Source organism: Pangasianodon hypophthalmus, chromosome 8 (genome assembly GCF_027358585.1).
Source record: "Pangasianodon hypophthalmus isolate fPanHyp1 chromosome 8, fPanHyp1.pri, whole genome shotgun sequence".
NCBI lineage: Eukaryota > Metazoa > Chordata > Actinopteri > Siluriformes > Pangasiidae > Pangasianodon > Pangasianodon hypophthalmus.
This window is the reverse complement of record NC_069717.1, coordinates 27101557-27126113: the sequence shown is the minus strand read 5'-3', so window position 1 is coordinate 27126113 and position 24557 is coordinate 27101557. Positions and strand designations below refer to the sequence as shown.

Below are 24557 nucleotides of genomic sequence, written 5' to 3'. Positions count from 1 at the left end.
AGCTTTTGAGTTTGCAGATATTTATATCTTCCACATGGAGTCATTATATAATTCTCTCTCTCTCTCTCTCTCTCTCTCTGCCTCTCTCTCTCTCATCTTCTCACCCTGTGGAACGCACAGAAATAGTTATGCAAATTTTTTCCCCTTGCCAAGTTGTTTTTTTTATGATCTCCCTGCAAACCTCTCACTACAACCATCATTTCACCCGTCACCCCTTTTTATCCACACATCCACTCCTTTCTCTCTCTTTCCCTATATCTTCATTCTATTCTTTATCTCTCGCAGTGTTCTCTCTTTCTTACACCTTCTTATTCCCTGTGCGGTTTAGATATACTCTAATACTGGCAGATTTTTAATACAGCGTGTAAGCCAATATTTTTTTCCATTTTTGTCCAGTCGCTATTTTTGTTGTCAAAAATGACGCAGATGGAGTGTCGTTACGAGGCTGTGATGCCGATGTTGGATTTGCGAACTCACTTTTATCCAGAATTGCTGTTGCGTTGCTGCCTGCTGAGATCTTAACATAGATTCAAGGCCAGAGAGGTGTTTATTCCTGACTTCCTACTTTGGCTTAATATTTCTGTTCCATTTCCTACAAACTGGTTGGAACTGGTTTTGTGGCTCTAAATAAATGCATCATTCATAAACATCATAATCGTAATTAAATCTATGAAATGTGTAAGAGTGCTTTCACACCTATTAGATTGTTTGCAGTATGAAAATGGTTTGTTTTTGGTTTCACACTGCACATGATTAAATGAGCCAAAAAGCAAAAAAATAAATTAAATAAAATAACGATGGCGACAGAAAACAAACCTTTTGCTTGGAAATCACAAAATGGATCTGAATACGAAGAACACCTAGCGGAGTCGACGCTCAATAGACAATTTTGTAATTATTTTTAAAAAATGAGAAATGTTTTGTGTTGCGTCCATTTTTTCTCCTTTTGTTTGTTGGTCCAAATCTCCAGAGCACATCACATAAACAACTTTCACAGCTTTCAGATTCCTGCGTTTGACCATTTTCCTGTTTTTGACCACGATTGTGGTGTTTTTTTGGCTTTAAAAATAATAACATTTATCCAAGCATCGTATCTCCAAACCTCTATATTTGTTACAAGAATTTATGAAAATACTGGCATAAAAATCTATAAATTACAGAGAAAACAGAAAACTCATTTTGTTTGGAAATGTGTTCACTGTAGCCCCGCCCCTTTTTACACTCCTCACCACAATCTTATTTATGAGTTTGCGTTTTGTTCACAATTACACACATTACACCAATATTATTATCAATTCATCTATACTTTTCTTTCTTTCTTTCTTTTTTTTTAAAAATATATTTATTTTAATTCTCGTTTTGTTTTTCTCTCTCAGGTTCTCTCACAGTTCTCTTTTTCCTTTCATTTTATTTCACTCTGCATTTTGTCTTCTTTTAATGACCCTCTCCATTTCTCTCGCTCTTTTTCTCTCTCATACTCTCGTTCTGTTTTTTTTCTCTATCTATCATCTATCATACTCTATAGTTTTCTCTCTCTATCCAGTTATTTCCCCCTTAATTCTGACATTAATTGAGCTCATTATCAGTAATTTATTCCTAGTCATAGATATATTTTAATACTTATTTCTATTCTCTCTCTCTTTCTATCACACCCTCTCTCACTTTCTATTTATACCCCCGATGGTGTGAGTGCATATTCGGGACGGAGCATTTATATTTTCTCCACTTTTCCATTCCCCTCCCTCGCTCCTGTTTTCTCCTCCATTGAGCCCTCCTAGAAGACAAATGCAGGTCCTGGGCTCCATCTCTCTTTCATCTCATCCCTCGCTTCCATAGAGGTGTCTCAGCCTTTTCGCTCCATCCCAGGGGTCTCTCATGCCTGCTGGAGACTTCGGATTCTCTTTAATCCCTGAGCAGTGGAGAATTAAGTCGTTTGTGTGTGTGTGTGTGTGTGTGTGTGTGTGTGTTTGATCTGAGCAGACAGTTCCGCATGTCTTACAGCTCAGCTTGACTCAGTCAGGTCAACAGGAAGGACATTGTGGGATTAGAGATGATGATGACTGCTAGACTTTCCCCTGAGTTTTGTTAAGCATGTGAGAAAACGAAGCAAATCTTTTTTTAAAAAGGGATAAACAGACGAAAGCAGATGAAAGACTTGCGTGCAAACTTTGATTAAACTTTAATAGATACGTCTTCGTCTTGCGAAGCAGCCAGAGGATCTTATACTCTAGTGACTGAATTTTGCTGAAAAAAAAAAAATTTAGTTGACTTTCCCGACTGCTTTTAGTTTCTACTTTAAAAGGCTCATTTCCACAGTTTTTGGCAACGTTAGCAGTTTTATCAGGAACTTTAATACTTTATGCACATTTCTACTACAGAACCAGGCCTGATTTGAGTTCCTTTTAGTTCTGGTTCCTTTAGATTTCTGGAAAAACAAGAACCTTGGTCAAATGTGATTTTCACTGAACGACCAACAATCTTACCCAGCATTTTAAAAACATGAATTCATCTAACAAGCAATTGTGTAAGTGATAAAACGCTTTTTTCCAAACTTGGAAAATAATCAAAGACAGGGTGGTGTGATGACGCAGAGTTACTGTTACACACCAAAGTTGATTATTTTCCAATAACAGCACTTCCTGAAGTGTTTTATTTCTCTTATACCACAACAATTGGCCAATTTTTTGATTAGACATTTTTCTTTTTATCCACTTATGGTTGCATTTAATGTAATCTATGAAACGATTCCTGTTCCTGTTCTCACTTACGTTATAGCAGCTATAAACAGCCGTTCCTTTTTTTTTGGTCTCTCTTTTTTCTCTCTCTTGAAGTGAATTTTTGAGACAAAAAACCATTGTGTCAGGTTTTCTGATCCTGAATTCTTTCTTTCGCTGTCAGAAAACTTACAGCTTTATTTCAGACTGACGCTGGAGTCTCCTTCCAAAAATGCTAAGTAAACGTCTCCTCCAGAAAATTTCATATCAGCAATTACTTTTTCAATCTGTTTATGTGGAGCCTCCACTGTGCAAGTCCCTACTGTAGAAACGATGACGTATTAAAACCAGGGCAATTATATAAACAAAGTGATTTGCCTTGTAGGCGGAGCTGCTGTCAGAGCAGACCAATCAGAATCGAGAATACGACAGTGCTGTGATGTAACCACATTTGAAGGAACATTATCTGCACTTTATTGGCAAGATTTGCACCGGTATGGACAATTTTGTGGAACATTGGTTGATTTTATTGTCTAAACAAAATACATTATTAGAACATTTAGAACACTTAATATGTTCTTTTATGTACAACTGAACGTTTCGTAGAACGCTTGTTTGGAAGTGAGGGAACTGTTAATTATCCTTTAAGGAAAACCCATTTTTTCTGAGAATGTACATGTAAAATAATATACTGTAAATAATATATTGTACATAATGACGATGGTTTCTGCAGTGTGGTGGAAACAGAGCAGGAATTTGATTGGACACTGTGGCTTTCCTGTTCAGGAACGTTGAAGTTCAAGGATATCAGGAAACTTCCTCTCCTTTTTTGAGGTCAATTTCATACTTCCTGTCCTGTTAGAGATGATGCAGGGGAACTCGTGTTGACACAAAGCACACCAAATACACCAGCATTCCAGGAATTCCAGGAATTGTCATCATTGGTCATCATTATGGGAATTTCTTTGACTGGTCATCCAAACCTGGTAGCGTGAAGTGCTGCTGCGTCAAAGTTCCCATCCTGTGGGGTTCTGGGTTTATTTTTTTTCCCCTTCACCTTCCATCTCTCCTGCCATTCAGGTTTGACTCTCTCTGGTTAGCATTTACAGCTCAGTTTGCTCCGGTCTTCCACTCTGAGCCGAATCGATGTCTGTGTTTATCTCCATGAGGCTCCTCTCAGGCTGCCGCTGAGATCTTTTGTGAGACTTTCTTCACGCTTTTGTGTGCGCGTATAAAAAGCCTCTTTTGTCAGAGTGTTTGCTGCTCCCTCTCGTATTGATGTGTTTTATAGAGTGACTCTGAATAATTGAGAGCTCGTCTGAGAGATCTGTGAGTTGCGGCTTGCCGAGGAGGAAGGAGGTGACAGGAGGATTCCTCCAGTAAAAACGCCATGAGCCGGGTTTTTAGAGGAGCTGCCATTTTGATTGACACGTTTAATGAGCGTCTGAAGATTGACGCTGTAGCACAGGGATCCAAGCGTGCTGGAGAACAGGCTCGGGTTAGAAAATCAGAATAATATACCTATCTAGATATTGGACAGGATTCAAGCAGAATTTGGGAATATATCGTGACTTTGCTTATCCAGTTTGACAGTCTGCATAGAAAAAACAAACAACAAAACAAAAAAATTTAGTTTAAGTTGTCTAACATATACTTTGTATAGTTTAGTTACTGAGTTACTGTTACCACTATGAAGTTGATTATTTTCCAATTACAGCATGTCCTGAAGTGTTTTACTCCTCTTACACCACAGCAATTTCCAAAGAAAACAATTTTTAATAAGTAAATAATGACATTTTGCTTTCTTATTCATTTCTAGTTTCATTTAAAGTTGTGGAAGGTCTGCGAAATAAGTCACTTCCTGTTCTCACTTAGGTTATAGTAGCTATAAACAGTCATTCCCTCATCAACCTTTATTTATTTTTTATTTTTTTGCGGCAAACCACAAAGAGTGAACTCCTCTGTCCTGTAGGTGTTGGAAAAGATACAGCTTCCCCTCTGACTGAAAAAAAAAGTGCTGACACTGGAGACTCCTTCCATAAAGGTTTAATAAATATAGTGCTGTGCAAAAGGCACATGCAAAGAAATGCTGTAGAGCAAAGATGCCTTCAAAAATAATGAAATTAAATGTTTCTGCATTAAAAAAAACTATAAAGAGCAGTAAACAGTAATAAATGAAACAAAGTCAATATCTGGTGTGACGATCCTTCGCTTTAAAAAAAATCCCAGTATCTCAGGTGCAGTGTGTGCAGTTTTATAAGGAAATGAGCTGGAAGTGTTACTGAACATCTTGCAGAAGCAGCCACAGTTCTTCTGGAGACTTTGACTGTCGACTCGCTTCTTATTTCTGCAGCGAAACCCAGCAGCCTTCATTCTGTTTTTATCTGAAAAGTGTCTCTTATGGAATCTGCTGCTTTCTTTACTGACATACAAACATTTTTCTGTAACATTTCATTTTGTGCTGGAAAACTAATGTTTGGAATCTAAAATGTTTTTGTACTGAATCAATAATGCAGAAGTCAGAAAATAAAAATCTATAACAAAGTTTGTACTAAAAAAAAAAAAAACAGGGTGCCAAGACTTTTGCACCGTACTGTAGATGTCTCCTTATAGAATGCTTCCCAATATCCACAAACACACGTTTGTTTTTAATCCGTTTATGTCGAGTGTCCTTTTATAGTCGTCGTTCTGTAGTCGCTGCACTACTTTCAATGCTGCTGTTATAGAAAATTAATCAACAGCCAATCAGAAACCAGAATTCAACAGTGCTGTGGTATAAACTAACAGATCTAAGTGAAATTAGAGAGAAGTACCTTTACCACCATGTCTAAGTATGTGTACTGTTTGTTATTTCACTGCGTGTTGAGATAACGTTAGTGTTGATCTTCTGTCCGTTCGAGGGTTAACTTTCCCACTGACCCTTAGCGTAGTGCTGATTTTCTGCACACACCTCGGTGATTCAGCATTGTGCTCGCGCTCATTCTCTGACTCATTCTCCAAATCTGCTTCCTCTTTATTCCTACAAATACGCTCCCAGCTCATTTTACACACTGTCATACCGAAAACACAGCACCAAATGAGCCTTAAAATATACAATTTTCATGCAGCCTAATAATCTGCTAATAATAACATGAATAGCTCAATTAAAAAAAAAAAAAGCCTTATAAATATCTTTCTGTTTAAATGAGGTGGATAATCTATTTAAACCCTTAAACTCCTGACTTCAGTAACTACTATGAATTATTTATTATTTACAGTAAAGCTAATAGAAAATCATTATTATGTATTTATGAGAGTGAGTGGAATGTATGTACCAATGTGTCCTGACAGATTAAGGGGTTAATAATGGGTTAAATATGAAGATAATTGTTATGTAAACCTTTAAATTTAGTTACTTTTACAATCTTTTTTCACAACATAGCAACCAACCGACCAACATGGTGACTAGCCGACCAATATGGTGACTAGCCGACCAATATGGTGACTAGCCGACCAATATGGCTAACAAATGACCAAAATGGCGACCAGCTGACCAACATGGTGACCAACCAACCAAAATGGCAACCAACCAAAATGGTGATCAACTGACCAACATGGCAACCAATCAACATGGTGAACAACTGATTGAAATGGCGGCTGCAAATAAAAGTACTTTAAGGAAACAAAATTGATTTCACACATTTTAAAAACAGTAGTTAGGTTGGATTAATATGAAAGTAATATGAAAGAAACATGTACTCATATGTTCATTAAAACCTTCAAAACATTCATGAGAATTCGCAGAGCTTGTGACTATGTTGGTCAGCGACTAATTAAAACAACGTTTCTGCGCATTTAAATTTTATTTATTCACAACATTTAAGCATCCAATCAAATCCTTAGCCTACTGATCTGTCTAGAAACCACAATATTCTTTATACCAGTGAATACTTACTAGTCTCAGTTACTCTTTATACATTAATTTTACTTTATACCACAGCGCTGTTGGATTCTCGATTAATGCACTTGTTTCTAATGCGTTTCTATGGTAACAAATTACACACGGATGTGCATAGTCGATGATCCCCAAAAACGCATTTTAAAAACTCGTCGAATTTTTGATTGAGTGAAATTTTCTGTGGTGAAGGAGATGTTTATTTAGCATTTATGGAAGCAGTCTCCAGCGTCAGCACTTTGTAACACTCTGAGGTAAAGTAACTTGAAATTTTCCAACATTTTCAGGACAGAGTTTGTACTTTGTGTTTTCTCGGTAACATGAGAGGCAGCGATTTTTTTTTTTTTTTTTTTGTCTTATTAACTTCAAGAGAGAGAAGAGGCTGGTGAGGGAGCGACTGTTTATAGCTACTAAAACATAAATGAGAACAGGAACTAGCTTGTTTTGTTGACGTTCCACAACATTAAATGTAACTATAAATGGATAAATCATATGACATGCCATTCATAAATCGATAAAAAATTGTAATTGTTAGCCAAATGCTGTGGTGTAAGAGGAGTAAACCTTCAGGATGTGCTGAGGTTCGGGGGGTAACGGTAACACTGCTTCATTACATCACCCCATTGTTGATTATTTTCCTAGAGCAGCATGCCCCCGAGTGTTTTATTCTTTACACAGTCAGGAAAAATGCTAAACTAACTCCATCCATAACGTTCCTTAAAAAACTTTTCTCATGCGAATAGTTACAAATTTGCACTTTCACATCTTTTCTTTTATTTATTTACTTATTTATTTTATATTGATTACAATGTAATTTGAAATATTTGAGTACTTTGGAGTGTGGACACTATACGTATAGTTTTGATGATCCTTTTTAACTTTTAATTAGGTATAATTTTGACACAACATCAGTGCTGTCATGTAATTATAATTCATTTACACTCTTGTTGTCATGGTAACGCTGACAGTAAGCACAGCTCATTGCACACACATGACTGTGGTTGAGATTTCTTTAGGCTGAGTATATAAACGCTTCACTGAGAAGAGTGCACTGAGAGCGAGTCAGTGGCGGATAAACACTAATCAGGATGAAGAGCCGGTTTGGATGTCGTCGGAAAAGGGTGTTATGTAACGTGTAATTATCACGCTGAGTGATTGTCGGTGACCTGACACATCGCATCATGTCACAGGACGACGTCGGCCTCGGAGGCGCCTGCGATGATGGTGGCGGTGAATTGTTTTATGCTCCGTCTCTTTCCATGTTCACGAGCTAATTTTAGATTTACACACTGCTCCAAAAAAAAAAAAAATAATATTAATAATAAGAGTTTGTTCTTTCAGACAGCTTTCTGTAGAAATCTGTATTCCTATTAGGCTTGTGCTGATACTGTCTATATTACAATTCAGAAGTGAAGAACTCTCTCTCTCTCTCTCGCTCTCTCTCTCTCTCTCTCTCTCTCTCTGCCTCGCTATGTATACTGTCTCTCTCTCTCCATTTCTGTCTCTCTGTTACACTGTCCACCTGTCAACCTCTCTCTTTTTCTCTCTCTTTCTTCCTCTCTCTCTCTCTCTCTTTTATCCATCTTTGTCTCTGTTTCACTCTCTCTCTCACTCTCTCTCTGTCTATCTCTATTTCTGTCTCTCACTCTTTGCTTGGGCCTCTGTCTCTTTCTTTTCTCTTTTTTCTCTGTTTCTCTCTTTTCTAAATATCTTTGTTTCTGTCTCTATCTGTCTCTCTCTCTCTCTCTCTCTCTCTCTCTCTCTCTCTCTAACTTTATTTCTTTCCCCATCTGTGTGTCTCTCTCTCTCTCTCTGTCTCTCTCTCTCTATCTATCTGTCTGTCTGTCTCTCTCTCTCTCTCTCTCTCTTTCTCTCTCTCTCTCTAACTTTATTTCTGTCTCTTCCTATCTGTGTGTGTGTGTGTCTCTCTCTCTTTCTCTCTCTCTAACTTTATTTCTCTCTCTCTCTCTTGCTCTGTCTCTGTCTGTGCTGCAGGAGGATGGGAAGATGGTGGATGGTGGGCTGCTGGGTGATGCTAACGGCGTGGGTTCGGGCTCTGCGAGGCAGAAGGACAGTGGGAAATGGCAGAGGCCACGGTTCACGCGGAAGGCCCTGATGAGGTGCTGCCTGCTCCGCTGGATCATCACCAGCAGCGGCCCTAAAGAGCAGGGTGAGTGTGTACTGTACACACCCACACACAGGCTTACACACAAACAGGGAAATATGAGCAATTCATTAACTACATAGTGTAAAATTCATGAGCGACATTATTTAACTAACTAAATATTCTACATAAATATCAGTAGTCTACCATTTTACAATTTCTGTTCTTCATATCATACTGTTAATCATGTCAGTGCTGATTTTTTTCAATACTCTTTCAGTTACTGACAAATTAAAAAAGAATGACAGAATAACCAGTTACACCAACTAACCAATGCTAAAGTCTAATTAAATATTTACATTTACTCCAGTGTACTGTAATTCAGTTTCAAGGAATCAAAATGATGGTGAACCGAATCGTAGTGAATCAGTAGTGAACTGAAATGCATCGAATCATTGGACTGAGTGTCCCATGCAATGCAGCTATGCAATGCAGTTGCACTCAGACAAAATAAAATCAGTGTTGATCAGTGCTGAATCGAATCATATCATATCAGTGCTGAACAGAATCATATCAGTGCAGAATCAAATCCTATCAGTGCTGAACAGAATCATATCAGTGCAGAATCAAATCATATCAGTGCTGAACAGACTCATATTAGTGCTTAACAGAATCATATTAGTGCTTAACAGAATCGTATCAGTGCTGAATCGAATCGTATCAGTGCTGAATCGCGCTGAATCGAATCGTATCAGCGCTGAATCGAATCGTATCAGCGCTGAATCGAATCGTATCAGCGCTGAATCGAATCGTATCAGCGCTGAATCGAATCGTATCAGCGCTGAACCGAATCGAATCAGCGCTGAACCGAATCGTATCAGCGCTGAACCGAATCGTATCAGTGCTGAAACGAATCGTATCAGTGCTGAATCGAATCGTATCAGTGCTGAACCGAATCGTATCAGTGCTGAACCGAATCGTATCAGTGCTGAATCGAATCGTATCAGTGCTGAACTGAATCGTATCAGTGCTGAATCGAATCGTATCAGTGCTGAACTGAATCGTATCAGTGCTGAATCGAATCGTATCAGTGCTGAACCGAATCGTATCAGTGCTGAATCGAATCGTATCAGTGCTGAATCGAAACGAATTAGTGCTGAACAGAATCATATCAGTGCTGAACTGAAGCATATCAAATCAGTAATGAATTGAAGTGTATTGAATCGTTGCTTGTTTAACTTGTTTAATTTTTGTAGCATATGTGATATAGTACATATCGAGATGCGGATTGTATCAGCTGAAAGACTGATGTACACAACATCACACATTTTTTGTAAAGGCAACCACTTTGCTCTTGATCACGCCCAAAATAATTTGTGACAGTCTGTGTGTGTGTGTGTGTGTGTGTGTGAGACCTGTTATTGATCTCAGGGGTTCAGTGATTGTAGAAAGGGAAAGTCGTTAGTGATAATAAGATTTATATAGATTGGTGGACTTCTATGTCAGAAATTCATTCTCTAATTCTTGATAACTAAGATCGGAATGAATATCATTTCAGTTTAGTGCTTTTACATGATGTTGCTTTTAAAGGATGTTTTTACTTTTATGTAGTAGTCATAAAATCAGGCATGTAGAACAAAATGGAGGATGCCAACATTCAAGGAGGAGGCGTACAGTAAGAGCTAAAAAATTGATCTAATTATCAGTTGAGTCGTATTTGTGTGATTGATGCTGTGCAGTTTGTGCGATTAATAGTCGACGACCCGGTCTCGTTTTAATTTAGCCTGTTATAGAGCGAAGATAATTTAATTTTGAAGCGATCAAAGCCAATGTTTAATTTTGTGTACTGAACTCATTGAGCTCCTGTGTGAAGCGGCTGAGTTGGGCTGCTTCTCCCCCTGCGTAATGACGCCGTGCTGACTGATATTAGAAAGCGCACAACAGATGGCACACGCCTGAAGCTCATAATGATCGCTGCACGCAACAAGCTTACACACACACACACACACACACACACACATATTGTAATGACTTTGAATATATTTGGATGTGACAAACATTAGAACACATACAATGACAGTGAAGCACAGGGACTTCTAATTCCGGACTCTCGGCTTCATCTGCATCAGCTGTGTTTGTTCAGGTGCAAAGTAAAATAATGGCGCCCCTAAAAATGATCGTGTTTAACGTCATAAATCCCATCTGTGTGTCACTACAAAGTGCGCTATTTTGGGAGTATCGAATCTGAAAACGCCTCTGAGGAATATCTAGTGCGTTCATGAAATCCCACAATGCACCACAAAAGAGTAGCATCTGAGTAACATGGAGAAATTGTAACAGGAACAGGAAGTTCCTTTCAAACTGACTTTCAACCTGACTCGAAGCAGGAGTGGACTATTTTCCTACAGCAGCATGTCCTTTTTTAATTTTATTCTACTTGCAGAACAGAAATTTGACATTGATTCCAGCGTTTTATTAATTAAAAAAAATGTATGTTGTTTTAGGATGCCTTTCAACATCTGACATGAAAATGAGCCTTCGGGGCAAAACTCCGCCTCCTTTCCAGTTCTGCACAGAGCATGAGTAATAAACTAGTATATGAATATAAATAAATAATCCTTTAGCAGCAGTGTAGCATACGGAGAGTACGAGCCAGAACAGGAGCTTTTTATACACATGCCTGTTTCCCTGCTGCAATATAATGACGCAGGTTGAAACTGCGCCGCAGGAGAAGTGAACAGGTGGTTACAGGTGGAGACACGGGCAGCGTGCTGAAATGACCCATTTTCTAAGAATGAATCTAATGAAAACACTGCATTGCTATTATAGAGTTTAAGTTTGTTCTTCATGTTATTTTTACTCCCACCTGTCCACACACACACATACATATATATATATATATACAGTACATTGCTAATAATTTATACAGTACATTGCTAATAATTGAGAAATTCAGGGTTGAATCTTGAGAAACCAAAGTAAACAGCAAACCTAGGAGCTAAAGGGGTCCATTCTGGTAAGAGGGCTTAGGATTACTTTCAAATCCAGAGTTGAATTAGCCGAATCTCGTACCTCTAGATTTGTCGTTTCCAAAAAATATATATATATATATATATATATATATATATATAATATATATTATATATATATATTACAATTATATTATAATTTCCTTAAAAGCTCTCATCAGTTGAGCCCTGAATATGTGATTAAATGTGAATTGCATGGAAAGAAAAACTTTATTTATTTCCTGCATGTTTATTTATGCCTACTGATAAAGGGTACCAAGATATGTTTTTAAAAAAAGTAATATGACCAAACTACAGCAGCAAATGAAATGAGGTTGGCATGGCAACATATCATTATTATGCATAAGATAATAGATTTCCAAAGTCTATTTATCATGCATTTAATATTTAGGCAATATTTAGTCATAGACAGTGTGTATTAATGAATAAAACTCCCGAGTCATGCTGTTATAGGAAAGTCATCAACAACAGGGTGGTGGGATGAAGCTAGTCTTAATGAAGTTAATGTTTTCACCCCGAAGTTAATTATTTTCCAATCCCCAGAGTGTCTCTCCTTTTAAATCAAAGCACTGGTCTGTTGGTGCCGTGTAGTGGCTGGTTGAAGAGTAAAGCAGCGTTCTCTCTCTCTCTCTCTCTCTCTATCTGTCAGAAGCGAGGGATGGCTCCATCTAGGGTTCAGTAGATGTCAGCATGCATGATCGTCAGAAAACGCTGACACAAGGCAAGAGCATGAGTGCAAAAGTTTGCACACCCTTCAGTGAAATGAAGAATTTCATTTATGAATAGGTTCCACATTGGCTCTACATTATAACTCGATCATAACCTGCTGAAGTTGCAGTTATTGTCAGTGATAGCAAAAAAGAGTATTGTAATAAATATTTCTCTCGCTGGAAAAAAAAAAGACTTTGCAGTTATATTTTTGTTCCCCAAAGCACAAACAATGGAGAGTAACCTCATCAGGTGTAACAGCACTCCTTAAAGATCCGATTATGTTGTAAGTAGAAGAAATTAAAGGTGCAATATTTTTATTTATCGTACTTGTACAAATAACCTGGAAAATATATAGAGCATAATAAAAAATAAAAATTTTTGTTTAAGCCATGACCTCAGCACAAGCGTATTATGTGGCTGAGAAAACCCATTTAGATAAGAGTATTACAGTCTAGAGTGTTTGTTTGTGTTTACATGGGTCAGTTATTTTATAGACATCGCCGAACGCCCCTTCACTCCACCTCCATTTCAGTCTGTTCGGAAAGAAAAATCGGCAAGCGCCCAGCGCAGCCGGATAATTCTCCTGTGAGCAACCTCTGCATTACCATCATGCAGAAGCTCTGCGTTTGATAGAATACAGAAGATATTTGGTTTAAAAAAATCAACCTTATATCTGTTTAGAAGTTTATCCTTTTCCTGAATGTGATATAAATCTCTCACCTTTAATAACCTGTGTGTCCAGCCTGTGTGTTATATCACCTCCAAACAATTTTTTGGATCCTTTCAGTTGACAACAATAATTCTACAAAGCTTGTGCTAAACTGGTAGCTGAACATTAGCTACATTAGCTAAAAAAAAAACAAAAAACTAAAGACAAGCATTTCTTGGCTGTTTTGTGTAAGAGGTAAATTTGTCCCTTTTAACTGAGGACTTCAGACAATCTGAAAATGGAAATACAATTTTGAATAAGCTTTCAGATATCACTCAGATAAGAAGTGTCCTACAGCAGCAGATGAAACTGGAGTCGTCCCCTTCATCTCTCTCTCTCTCACTCTCTCACACACACACACGTCTGTGTCTTCTGTCTACATTCAAATGTTAATCAGTGAGAGAGACATCCGGAGTGCTACACCCTGCATGGATCTCCTTGTAACCTTGTAAAAGCAATTTAACTGAGGACGTTTTGCAATTTTTGGACTCTTCTGACCTGACCTGAAGTTGCTGGAGGAGATCTCGCGCTTCACGTCGGCAGAGGACGCCCCTGTCCATTATTATTTTGTGAGATATACTGGTGAGTTTGCCATGGATTGACCATGAGGGAGATCTGGAGCATGGAAAAATTCTCCTCGAGAGTGTGAAGTTTGCCTTAAAAGAAGGTCCGTAAGTTTTAAAGGAAGTGCAATCCAGTTTTTGGTGCTGAGATTGAGCGTGGAGTTCAGCATGGAGGTGCTGATCAGGTGTAAAGATCAGTGTCAGAAGGAGCTGGGCAAAATCCTGCGCTGTTTCTTTGGATTCATCAGCGGCACTCTCGTTCAAGGTCAGCACAGCACGACTTCGGTTCAACATCCCTTCTCATGGTTCGGCTTATCTTCTCTCTTTCTGCTTTCTCCTTAAACTTTATTAATGTGCTAATTTTGGCTCATGACAGATTTGCGTACGTGAGAGGAAATGGTGCCCTATCGCAGAATTACCGTTCTCCATGTTATGCGCTTACGTTGCATTCTGTTTGTCCTTCCGTCGTGCATTGATTTCATGTAAAACTATCTTTCTGCAGTACCGTCATGTGTCATCATCCGTGTGTGTCCCGCTGGACTTACTAAAGGTCAGAGCTAGAATTTAGATTTAGAATTTTCTTAAAACTATACTTTATTGAGGTCTTCTTCATGACCTTTGTTTTCGGAGAAAGGATTCTTCGGAAACTTTCTTTGTTTAAAGAACTTTCCTCAGAAAAAGCAGGCATGAGAACAACACATTCCACAGTTTCACATTTTCAGCAAGCTTAATGTAATGTAATGTCACAAAAGGGACATTTGACTTGTGACACTTTAATCTAAGGGCTCTTTCACATATATTTGTCCTTTTGTGGAGTCTGAAATAGAGTGAAATGCATATTTTTGGTTTGTTTGCTATTCAGTTTGGTTTATTTTCACACTGCACATTATTAAATGAACCAAAATTAAAAAAAAAAAAAATCTGTGGAGCATGTAGAGCTGAAAACGTCTTCGTAAAACCTTTATACCTTGGTCAGAAATGGTCAGAAATAGACAGAAAAAGATAAACAAACCTTTACCAAAATCACAGACGCAGACGTGTTTACAGACGTGTTTACAGACGTGTTTACAGACGTGTTTATTTTCTCTTCTTGTTCGCTACAGCTCTGTCCTTTAGCTCAGTTTAGCAGTTCACTTCTAAAAAAGAAACACGTGACAACCCAAAACACACAGCACGTTCGAATCACTTTCATTAAGTCATTAAGTTATTTATGATGTAATTATGTATTTATGATGGTTTCAAAATCATGTCTGCAGATATAGTTATACAGTAGTGCACTTTTTTTAATCATTTATCCAAACTAATAAAATTGTACAGCAATTAGGAGTATTGTGTTAAAAACATTTTATTGCCTGAAAGCAGAAAGAGGGCTGTTTTCTCCAAGCTCTAAAAGCACAACAACATCATCAGATTTGATTCAACTGTCAAATAACCAACAGACATTCTCTAATAAGAAGACGAGAGAAAGAACAGAGCCTTCATTTCACACTCTGATCAGAGAGGTGATGTCAGGGTCAGCGGGGGGCGAATTATCCCAAATCTCTCCGAAATGAAGCCCGAATCCCTGCAGTGAAAAATCACCAGCGTGAGAGCGGATGGGATCAGCTGCTCACGATGCCGTCATCAGCATGATGTGTGTGTGTGTGTGAGTGTGTGTGTGTGAAGCTGATGAAAGTGCCTGAAGAGAAAGAAACCAGTGCAGAGTTTTAGATGGATTCAGAAGTTAATAATGAAGACTTTAAATAGGAACACTCAGGCTTCAGGACTGCAATGTGAAAGTCCTGCGAATACAGTAAAACTTCATTAAATATATTTCTATTGAAATATTTGTGATGTATCTAGTGTTTTTGGTGCTAATTTGTTGGTTGATGCCGTATTTATCGTTATTTCTGTGATGTATTGACGTCACAGGGGGACGTTTTTAGTCCTAGCGATAAAGTTACGATAAAGTTTAATAGGAGAAAAAAGTTTGACGATTAGTTAGTAATTATAAGTAATTATAAGTACCAGAGCTGTTCCTCTGTTAACTCCCAAAAACAAAAGCTTCTTTTCTCACTCGTCACGTCATTTTTGATGTGATGTTCAAAGTCATATTTAACGAGAAATCCTACGTAATAGTAGTGCAGAAGTTGGAGCAAAAGCTAGACATAAAGTCCCAGAATGCAATGCAGCTATACGACATCAGAGACTCGGCTCAGCTAGCTGTTGATCTACGAGACGATGAGCGCGATCTCACGAGCGTGAACGTTGAATCTTTGGAAGCTGATCTGTTTGAACAGAGTGTACAGAGGAGGAGGAGGTGAGAGACCTGGACAGACTGAAACACTAAAGCGCCGCTGCATCGCTCTATTCAGAAATGATGCGAGGGAAATAATCCCCACTGCATCTCTATCAGCAGGTAGTCGAGTGGCATTGTGGGTAATGTAGGAAACCGAGCAACTTGTCAACGACAGAAGTTAAAGGCGTCAACTAATTTCTCTTTCATTTTTTTATTCTTTCTTTTCTTTATTTTTTTATTATTCTCTTCCTGTTTTTTTCCCTCCTTAAGAGTCTTTTAATAATCCTTAAAATTGTCCATAACTTTATATATATTGGCAAATATTCATAAGAAAATATTCAAAGTCCATCTAAAAGAAAAATACATTATTGCATAATTTTATTATAAAATAAATCTTGGACATAATTTGATGTCAGATATTAATTATAATATTGAATATGCAAATTATTCAGAGTGGATATGTTCTTTTAATTTTAATTTTGAACACATAACTTGGCATGGGCCAATTTTAAATAAGCTTACTTAAACTTTTATCAATTTTCAATTTTGCTATATTTTAAACAAATTTTGCTATATTTTATTTTATCTGTAATGGATGCATCTAGGACACATTTGATTCAGTATTTATTAATAAATGTATCACATTTATTGGCTGGAGACGGTGGCAATTCATTTATTTATCATCCTCTGAATTAAAAAGCAAATCTTGTTTTTGTTTTTTTCTGTTGATCTGCTAATTCACCAACATCTCTGACAAATCCAACCACTGTAGATGTGATCCCAGTGTCCCCTGCAGCGGTCACTCTTCTGTCAGGTCAGTCAGGTCTCGAATGACGCCTCTGTGTCTCCCGAGGGACCTTGTCTTTCCCCTTGGCGCCAAGGTGTTCTTTAAATGAAGAGAAGAACACGTGTGTGTGTGTGTGTGTGTGTGTGTATACAGTACTGTGCAAAAGTCTTAGCACCCTGTTTTTTTTTAGTACAAACTTTGTTATAGATTTTTATTTTATTTCTTCTACATTATTAATTCAGTACAAAAACATTTTAGATTCCAAACATTAGTTTTCCAGCACAAACTTAAATGTTACAGAAAAATGTTTGTATGTCAGTAAAGAAAGCAGCAGATTCCATAAGAGACACTTTTCAGATAAAAACATAATGAAGGCTGCTGGGTTTCGCTGCAGAAACAAGAAGCGAGTCGACAGTCAACGTCTCCAGAAGAACTGTGGCTGCTTCTGCAAGATGCTCAGTAACACTTCCAGCTCATTTCCTTATAAAACTGCATTAATTGTACCTGAGACTACTATTTTTGTTTTAAAGCGAAGGATCGTCACACCAAATATTGACTATGTTTCATTTATTACTGTTTACTGCTCTTTATAGTATTTTTTTTAATGTAGAAACATTTAATTTCATTATTTTTGAAGAAGGCATCTTTGCTCTGCAGCATTTCTTTGCATGTGCCTAAGACTTTTGCACAGTATTGTGTATATATCACACACAAAAGAAAGAAATTTACTCACAAAACATGGCTTACATTCACAGTTGCACATTTATAAGTCTGATTATGGATTTTATTTTATTTGATCGTTACGATTAACGGTTGCTTTTAACAGCAAATGACTTCATACATTCATACAGTGTTGCTGTTAGACCAGTAATTCAAAAAAAGTAGTCGATTAATCATCAGTTCTGTAGTTAAACCAAAATTCAGGACATTGCTGTTTTAAGCTGTTTTATTCGTGCAGTTAAATGTTCGTGAATTATATTTCCAGCTTCTGTTCTTTTTAGGCTACAGAAAATGAAAATAAATCAATCAGCACAATAAATGTGCAAAATAATGAGCTCTCCTTATAGCTCAGTGAGCGGATATATGATGCAATGTCTACAGCTGCGTTTTGATTTTTTTTTTTTTTTTTTTTGAGTCTGAAAATGACCCAGGAGTCGAACGGCCATGTTTAACTCTGGTTTCAGTAGGATCTGAAGACGAGTCTGAGTTGGGAATCTGTGAGTTAGCATGTGCAGCTTATAGCAATAGCGCTATATATTCTGACGAAATTCACTCTGCCACGTTTTGTTTAAACGTTCTTTAGCTTTCAGGGACAGTTTAAAATAACTGCCGGACTGTATGGGATTAGTCAGAATTCCTTGAGGAGTGGGATGAAGAAATCACGCCCTTCTCTACACTTCATAAAAGTGTAACGTTCCATTAAACCAAAAGAAAAAAAGGCTTTTTTTTTCGAATGTGAATTTAACTGTAGAATTGGCATCATCTAGTTTAAAATGTTTTCAGACTATCGGAGTATATTTAGCTGCTTTCTTTCCTTTTGCCTTGCTGTTTTTTTTCCCAACCTGACCGGCAGACAGCGTAGTGAATATATTAGATGATTAGCTCATATGGAGCTGAAAGTTGCACAATTTGTAAACACATACCATGGTGTATTTAGCAAAATATTCACATTCTTCAATTAATTATTATAATATTGCTTTGCCTGTCACTGTCACTTCCTGTTTTGGTTCACTCACTGGTGTGCCTCTAGCGTTTGCCATTTCCTGGTTTGGTCATAGCTCTGCCCTTTCTGTATATCTTTAGTAAGTAGTAAGTTGCTTTTGTTTTCTCTTTAGTAACTTTAGTAAAGTTACTGGATGTTGGTTTGATGTTTTTTCAGGTCCCGCGTCAGCATTACAGCCTCAGTAACTAAAATGTCACTCCCAACCTTCTAGCTCAGTTTCTGGGCCATTTCTAAGGCAAAGAGGTGCAAGACCATTAGGACAATTCAAAAATGAAGATTTAAAAATGATTCTAAAAGATGTAAAAGTGGTTCAGTGTAATAGCTGCATGGTCACACGGCATGGCAACGTTTCTCTTCATTTAAAAAAAAAAACAGAAAGAAATGTTTTTCTTTCAAGTGGCTACTTCAAACAGAAAGGCCTGGGAAGGGGAAGAGAGGTGTGTGTGTGTGTGTGTGTGTGTGTGTTCTGTTTTAAGTTAAGGTCACGACTGGAAGGGTCTTTTGATGTCTCGTTTACAGACAGGTGGACACACACACACACACACACACACACACACACACTCACACACATACATTATCATCATGTGGAGTTTTACTTAGATGCCATCACCAAACAGAATGTGAAGAGCCCTTTGAATAGATCCGGGCACGTGTCCCGACACACACACACACACACACACACACACACACACACACACACACACACGTGAGTGTGAAGGTCTTTCTCTCCCAGGGTCTCTGCAGTGAGTTTGGAGCTGTCTGCGTCGTAATCGTATATATTTGTTCCGCTCAGTTTGGTCGCTTCAGTTCACTCCATCAGGTGCACATGGGGAGTGTGATCGCCACGCTGTCTCTGGAGGCGCGCCGCCGTTTCTCTCGCCCCAGCTTCCTGTCTGAGTGTCGGCACGGTATGGCACGCTATCAGCGCTCAGGTAACGCAGCGCTTGCCAACACACTCTTACACACTCATACAGCAGGTTTTAACAGCGTTGTGTTAGACTCAGAAGAGGAGGAGCAGATCAGAGTGTGAAATTTAAACCTCATAGATGTGTAGTTACTTCTTTATTCATTATCACTTATTTACATCTCAAAGCGCTTTACATATAATACAACGATCTTTATATACATAAAGATTATTATTATTTTTATTAAAATGTATAAGCTACTTTGTCGTGTGTTTATAGTTAAATATTACAATTAATATTAATATTACAATGAATATTACTTTTAGATGGTCACTCTTTGCATATAGATAATTAAAAATAATAAAAAATTAAATAATATATATAAAAAAATACTACTACTCCCACTACTATTACTACTACTACTAATAATAATAATAATATCAGAGAAATAATTATGAATTCAATTCGATCCTGTAACAAATGGAAAAGTTTGGAATTGAATTTTGGAAAAGACTTTTTTTTGGAACTGGACATTTTTACATATAAAGAGACTTGTTTGTATTTTTGGGTTAGGATCGAATACACAGTACATTATACTTTAATATATTTTTTATATTTACAATATGTGATTTTGTGTGATAGAGAATTGTGATAATTGTGAAGTTCTTAAATAAAAAAAACAATTTAAGCTTAGTAAAGTAGTTTTTAAAGGAAGAAAATGTCGGATGAGTATCTGAATCAGCTAACACTCAAGATTTCAGTATCGAAAAAGAAAATGTGGTATTGTGGTATTATTATTATTATTGTTATTGTTATTATTATTGATTACCTAAGATAAATGAATGAATTAATTTCTGTGATATTCAGCTGTTATTTTTCTACAGATCTACAATTTGCCTTCCATCTTTCATCTAAAATAACCGATATAAAGATCTGACTTGTTTGCCAAAGACACATCACAATTTTTTATCCAAAAAAAAAGAAAGGAAAATTAAAAATGGCCGCTGAGAATGTTGTTAAAATGCTGTCTATAATGTTAGTTATATATCTAGATGAGGAAACACTTTGGCTGGAATTTAACAGATAACTTTTAGCTAGTTATCGCCAATTATGTTAGTATGTTTGTTAGTGAACTATGTATAATATCAGATACTTTTATTCGAGTATTTTTTAAAAGTTTTTTAACTTTTACTTGGGCCATTTCCCAATCAAGTTTATATTTCAATATAGGAAAAAAGTTCTGGTTGTCAAAGCAAGGCCCAGTTTGAATTCTAAGAAATTCTCAGACATCCTGGTAGTAGGGCTCCGTGTGTGTCCCGCTGTGTGTCCCGCTGTGTGTCCCGCTGTCATCTATATGTTCATAAACACTCTGGTAAATGGATGTGGTTCGATTGGTCATCTGCAGTGACTGATACACTGAAGCAGAATGAGTCAGAGTCTGATACACTGTACCAGAATCAGTCTTTTCCTCATTATGGTCAGCCTAAAAGGACAAAAAAATCAATATCAGAAGGAATCCAATCGTAGCGTATGATTTATTTAATCTGAATTTCGCTCACGTGTCCTCGGTGTGCTTTCGGCTCGTCTGGGTCTTTACTGGGAGATGATTCATGTGCTGAAAAGCAGAGAAAACAAACTTTCTGTTGAGTTGCACTTTTGTAATTTGTGTGTGTGTGTGTGTGTGTGTGTGTGTACACTTACATGTCACGCTGTAACAGCAGCAGTACATAATGACAAAAATAATCACAACTGCGATCGTGATGCCTCCACATGCCAGGATGCCATAACTTATGTACACGTGCCATCCTGGAGAAAAAACATGTGATGTCACATGACGTCAGAAGTGCTGAAAATAATATACTGTGTGAATTTAAACGTATAAATACATAAAAAAAGGGTAAACAGCGGCGAAACGTTGGTGCTTTATTTTTTTTTACTAAAGTATCGTGGGATTCTTTACTTCATCTAAGTATAATAATAATAATAAAAAAAAACATTAAATTTGATTAACAAATATTGTTTTTATTCCTTAAATTTTCATTAGTATCATATTTCTTTTTAAAATTAGGCTACCGGTTCAATCAGTAAAAATTCTGTACAATTTAATTTATTAGCTATTTTTAAAATATCAAAAAAAAAACAAAAAAGCACAACTCAAAAGTCAGCTGTGAAAAACTATACGTCGTTATTTATTTTCCATACATTTAATTTAAAGATGAATTAATTTCTAAAACGGCTGTGTTAAATGCTCAACATTTTAAGATGAATCTGAAGGAATTACAGAAACCTCTTAGCTCCTGTTAATGCAGCGGTGGAAAGGTTTAATCGGAGGCGGAACAGCAGAATAAATTCACAGTAGCGTCGCTGTTTTCAGTCGCCGGATGCTTGCTTGTGCTTTTAGTGCTCGAGAACAACATTAAATATCATATAACAGACATGCGAGGGTTCATTTATTTGGTTAGTGAAACTTATTTTTTTGTTTTTAAAAGGAATTATTTCTTTCCCCTGTGTATGGAGACTTGGACACGTCCTGTATTTCAGATGTATTTTGAAGTAAAATCGAAGAAATCCAATGTTGTCAGGTATACTAAACAGCTAAAAAAAAAAAAAAAGCTGCATAAATATTTTGCTTTAAAAATGTAAAGATATTAACACAGCCATTATTTCACCAACTAGTGAACTGTAGTATTGCTTTTTATATTTATAACTAGTAACTAATAGAGTTATAGTGATATATAACTAATATAACTAACAGTAATAATAATGCAGGTCATTTACTTCTGGCAGAATCTTACCTGTAGCCTAGAACAGGTGATGAAGCCTAAATACGTTATCTAATTAAATAGATACAAATTAATAACTAATTAAATATCATAGAACAATATTTATTAATGTCAACAAAGAGTGGATAAATAAGTAAACAAACAAGTAAACAAATAAAGATAGATAGATAGATAGATCAATGATATAAATGTAATGAAAACTACATATAATTGAAAATATATAAACAATCATAAATACAGAGTGAATAAATTGAAACAAATAAATAAGCGCACACATTTTTTTATTTGTCTGTTTGTTTTAATTGATTGTTTATTAATTAATTTATTTATTTAGATGTCTGCACTTCCCCTAAGCTATCATTTTAACTATAATTTTATTTAATAATGACATTCGAGTTGATACATATACCCCTGCAAGAAGTGGTGCTTTTTATTGTGCATTTTATTGAAACTGTGATCAATTAGTTATTAATTACTTAATTTTTTGCTACAGCATTTTATTTAGTTATTAATATGAATTAATCTTGTGGAATTTAGATGGTTATTTATACATGTTATAAGTAGGGTTGTTTCCATATTCAGTACATTGTAAGTACTGTTCAGTAGTTGGTACATTATTGGTACATTAGTTACACTGTTTCTTCTACGGGATAAGGGCTGCGTAAAATAAAGAATGACCTTTTTTTTTAAATAATAATAATAATAATAATAATAATAATAATAATAATAAAGCAGTAATGTATAGTGTGACTTGCCAGGATAAAGATTGGAGAGTCCCATGTTTTGTTCTGAAAAGCCTGAGGTTCTCTGGTTGGTAGGATACGATGATGATGATGATGATGATGATGATGATGATGATGATAATTGTGATGGTGATGATGATGATTTTAGGTTGAAAGACACAGCATAAGAAGAGCTCTGAGGAAACACTAACAAGAGAACAAATAAAAAAACGCAAGTGCACTGAAGTGCTGAATTATCCAGTAAAATGAATCATTTGATCACACACGGCTTACTTACTTGTATGATGTGCGAAGGTGTTCGCTGGTGCTCGCTATTTTTACATCTCTGAAACCTCAACGCTGATCGTGTGAGAAGGGTGTCACTGTCTCTTTCTTTGGCATTATGTGAATTTAGGTCAGTGGTTAGCTGCCCAAAAAAAAAAAAAAACCTACACTGAGAATTTTAGTTTTCTTTCATGCGAAGAACATAACATGCTTTTCACGATCCATTATTTGCTATTTAGTTAGCAATAAACCATCTAAAAAAAAAAAATTTGATATTTTATTTATATTAATGTCTTTCACTTTTAAAAAAGTTTTTAAATGAATCTCCATCAAACACACCCGTATTGTGATCATGGGCTTTCTAGCTGCGTAAGTCAACGTCACTAAGTTAGCTTTAGTGTTGCTCGAGGGCAGTGCAGTTATTATCTTATTGTGCAGAGTGTGTAGTGTGTGTGTGTGTGTGTGTGTGTGTGTGTGTGTGTGTGGTGTGTAGTGTGTGTGTGTGTGGATCTGTTGTACATCGAAAGTCTCAAAATGGCCAGATTCAACACTTCTCGGGAACATTTTATCTATCTATCTATCTATCTATCTGTCTATCTATCTGTCTATCTATCTATCTATACTTGACTTGTTTTGTTATTATTTCCAGTTTGGCACATCTGGTCTTCTAATTTTTATTTATTATTTTATTAAGTTATCAAATGTATTATAATCTAGCACTTTTAATAAAAATGGGTTCAGTGCGTGGAAAGTTCAGAAATTAAAATAAAACTAAAAAAAAAAAAACACTGACTGGGTCAGTGGATATTTTTTAACCGTTAATCAAACCCATCCACCGTCTGCTCACATGCTACAATGGAAGAGATTAGACTCGAGGAAAATCGGACTTATTGTACAAATAAGTTAATAACACAAATGCAGCTTTTAAATCATTTGAATTCCAGATTTTCAGCGTGATCTCAGACTTTTGGATACCACCGAATGTCCCTAGTATTTAAACATTTATGCTGGATCAATATTAGATACACAATATTGGATTTCTAAGTTGCAGAGAGATAAGAGAACATGAGTGGATGGATATCCGCTAGAGGGTGCTGTCTGATTTGTGAGGAAGATGTGTAAACGTAGAGCAGGAGATTCTCGCTGGCGTGTTAACAAAGTGATGGTGGCTCAGTGGGTAAAGTTCAGTGCTGTTCTTTTTGACTGGAAGATGGTAAGTTCAAACCCCAGAACTGCCACTGAGTAAAAACCACAATGTTCATTGGAAATGGAAGTTTATGTTATTTACACTGTTGTCTATTTATAAAAAT

The 24557-nt window shown here is 36.6% G+C and overlaps 1 protein-coding gene across 1 annotated transcript in view; it reads left to right on the top strand.

Moving 5' to 3' along the window:
• The window catches only part of kcnip3a (Kv channel interacting protein 3a, calsenilin), a 57120-nt gene that overhangs the window by 10433 nt on the left and 22130 nt on the right, over nucleotides 1-24557 (top strand). The window contains exon 2 of the mRNA XM_026945816.3: nucleotides 8644-8818. Coding sequence (XP_026801617.3) covers nucleotides 8644-8818 — 175 coding nt within the window. The remainder of the gene's footprint in view (nucleotides 1-8643; nucleotides 8819-24557) is intronic.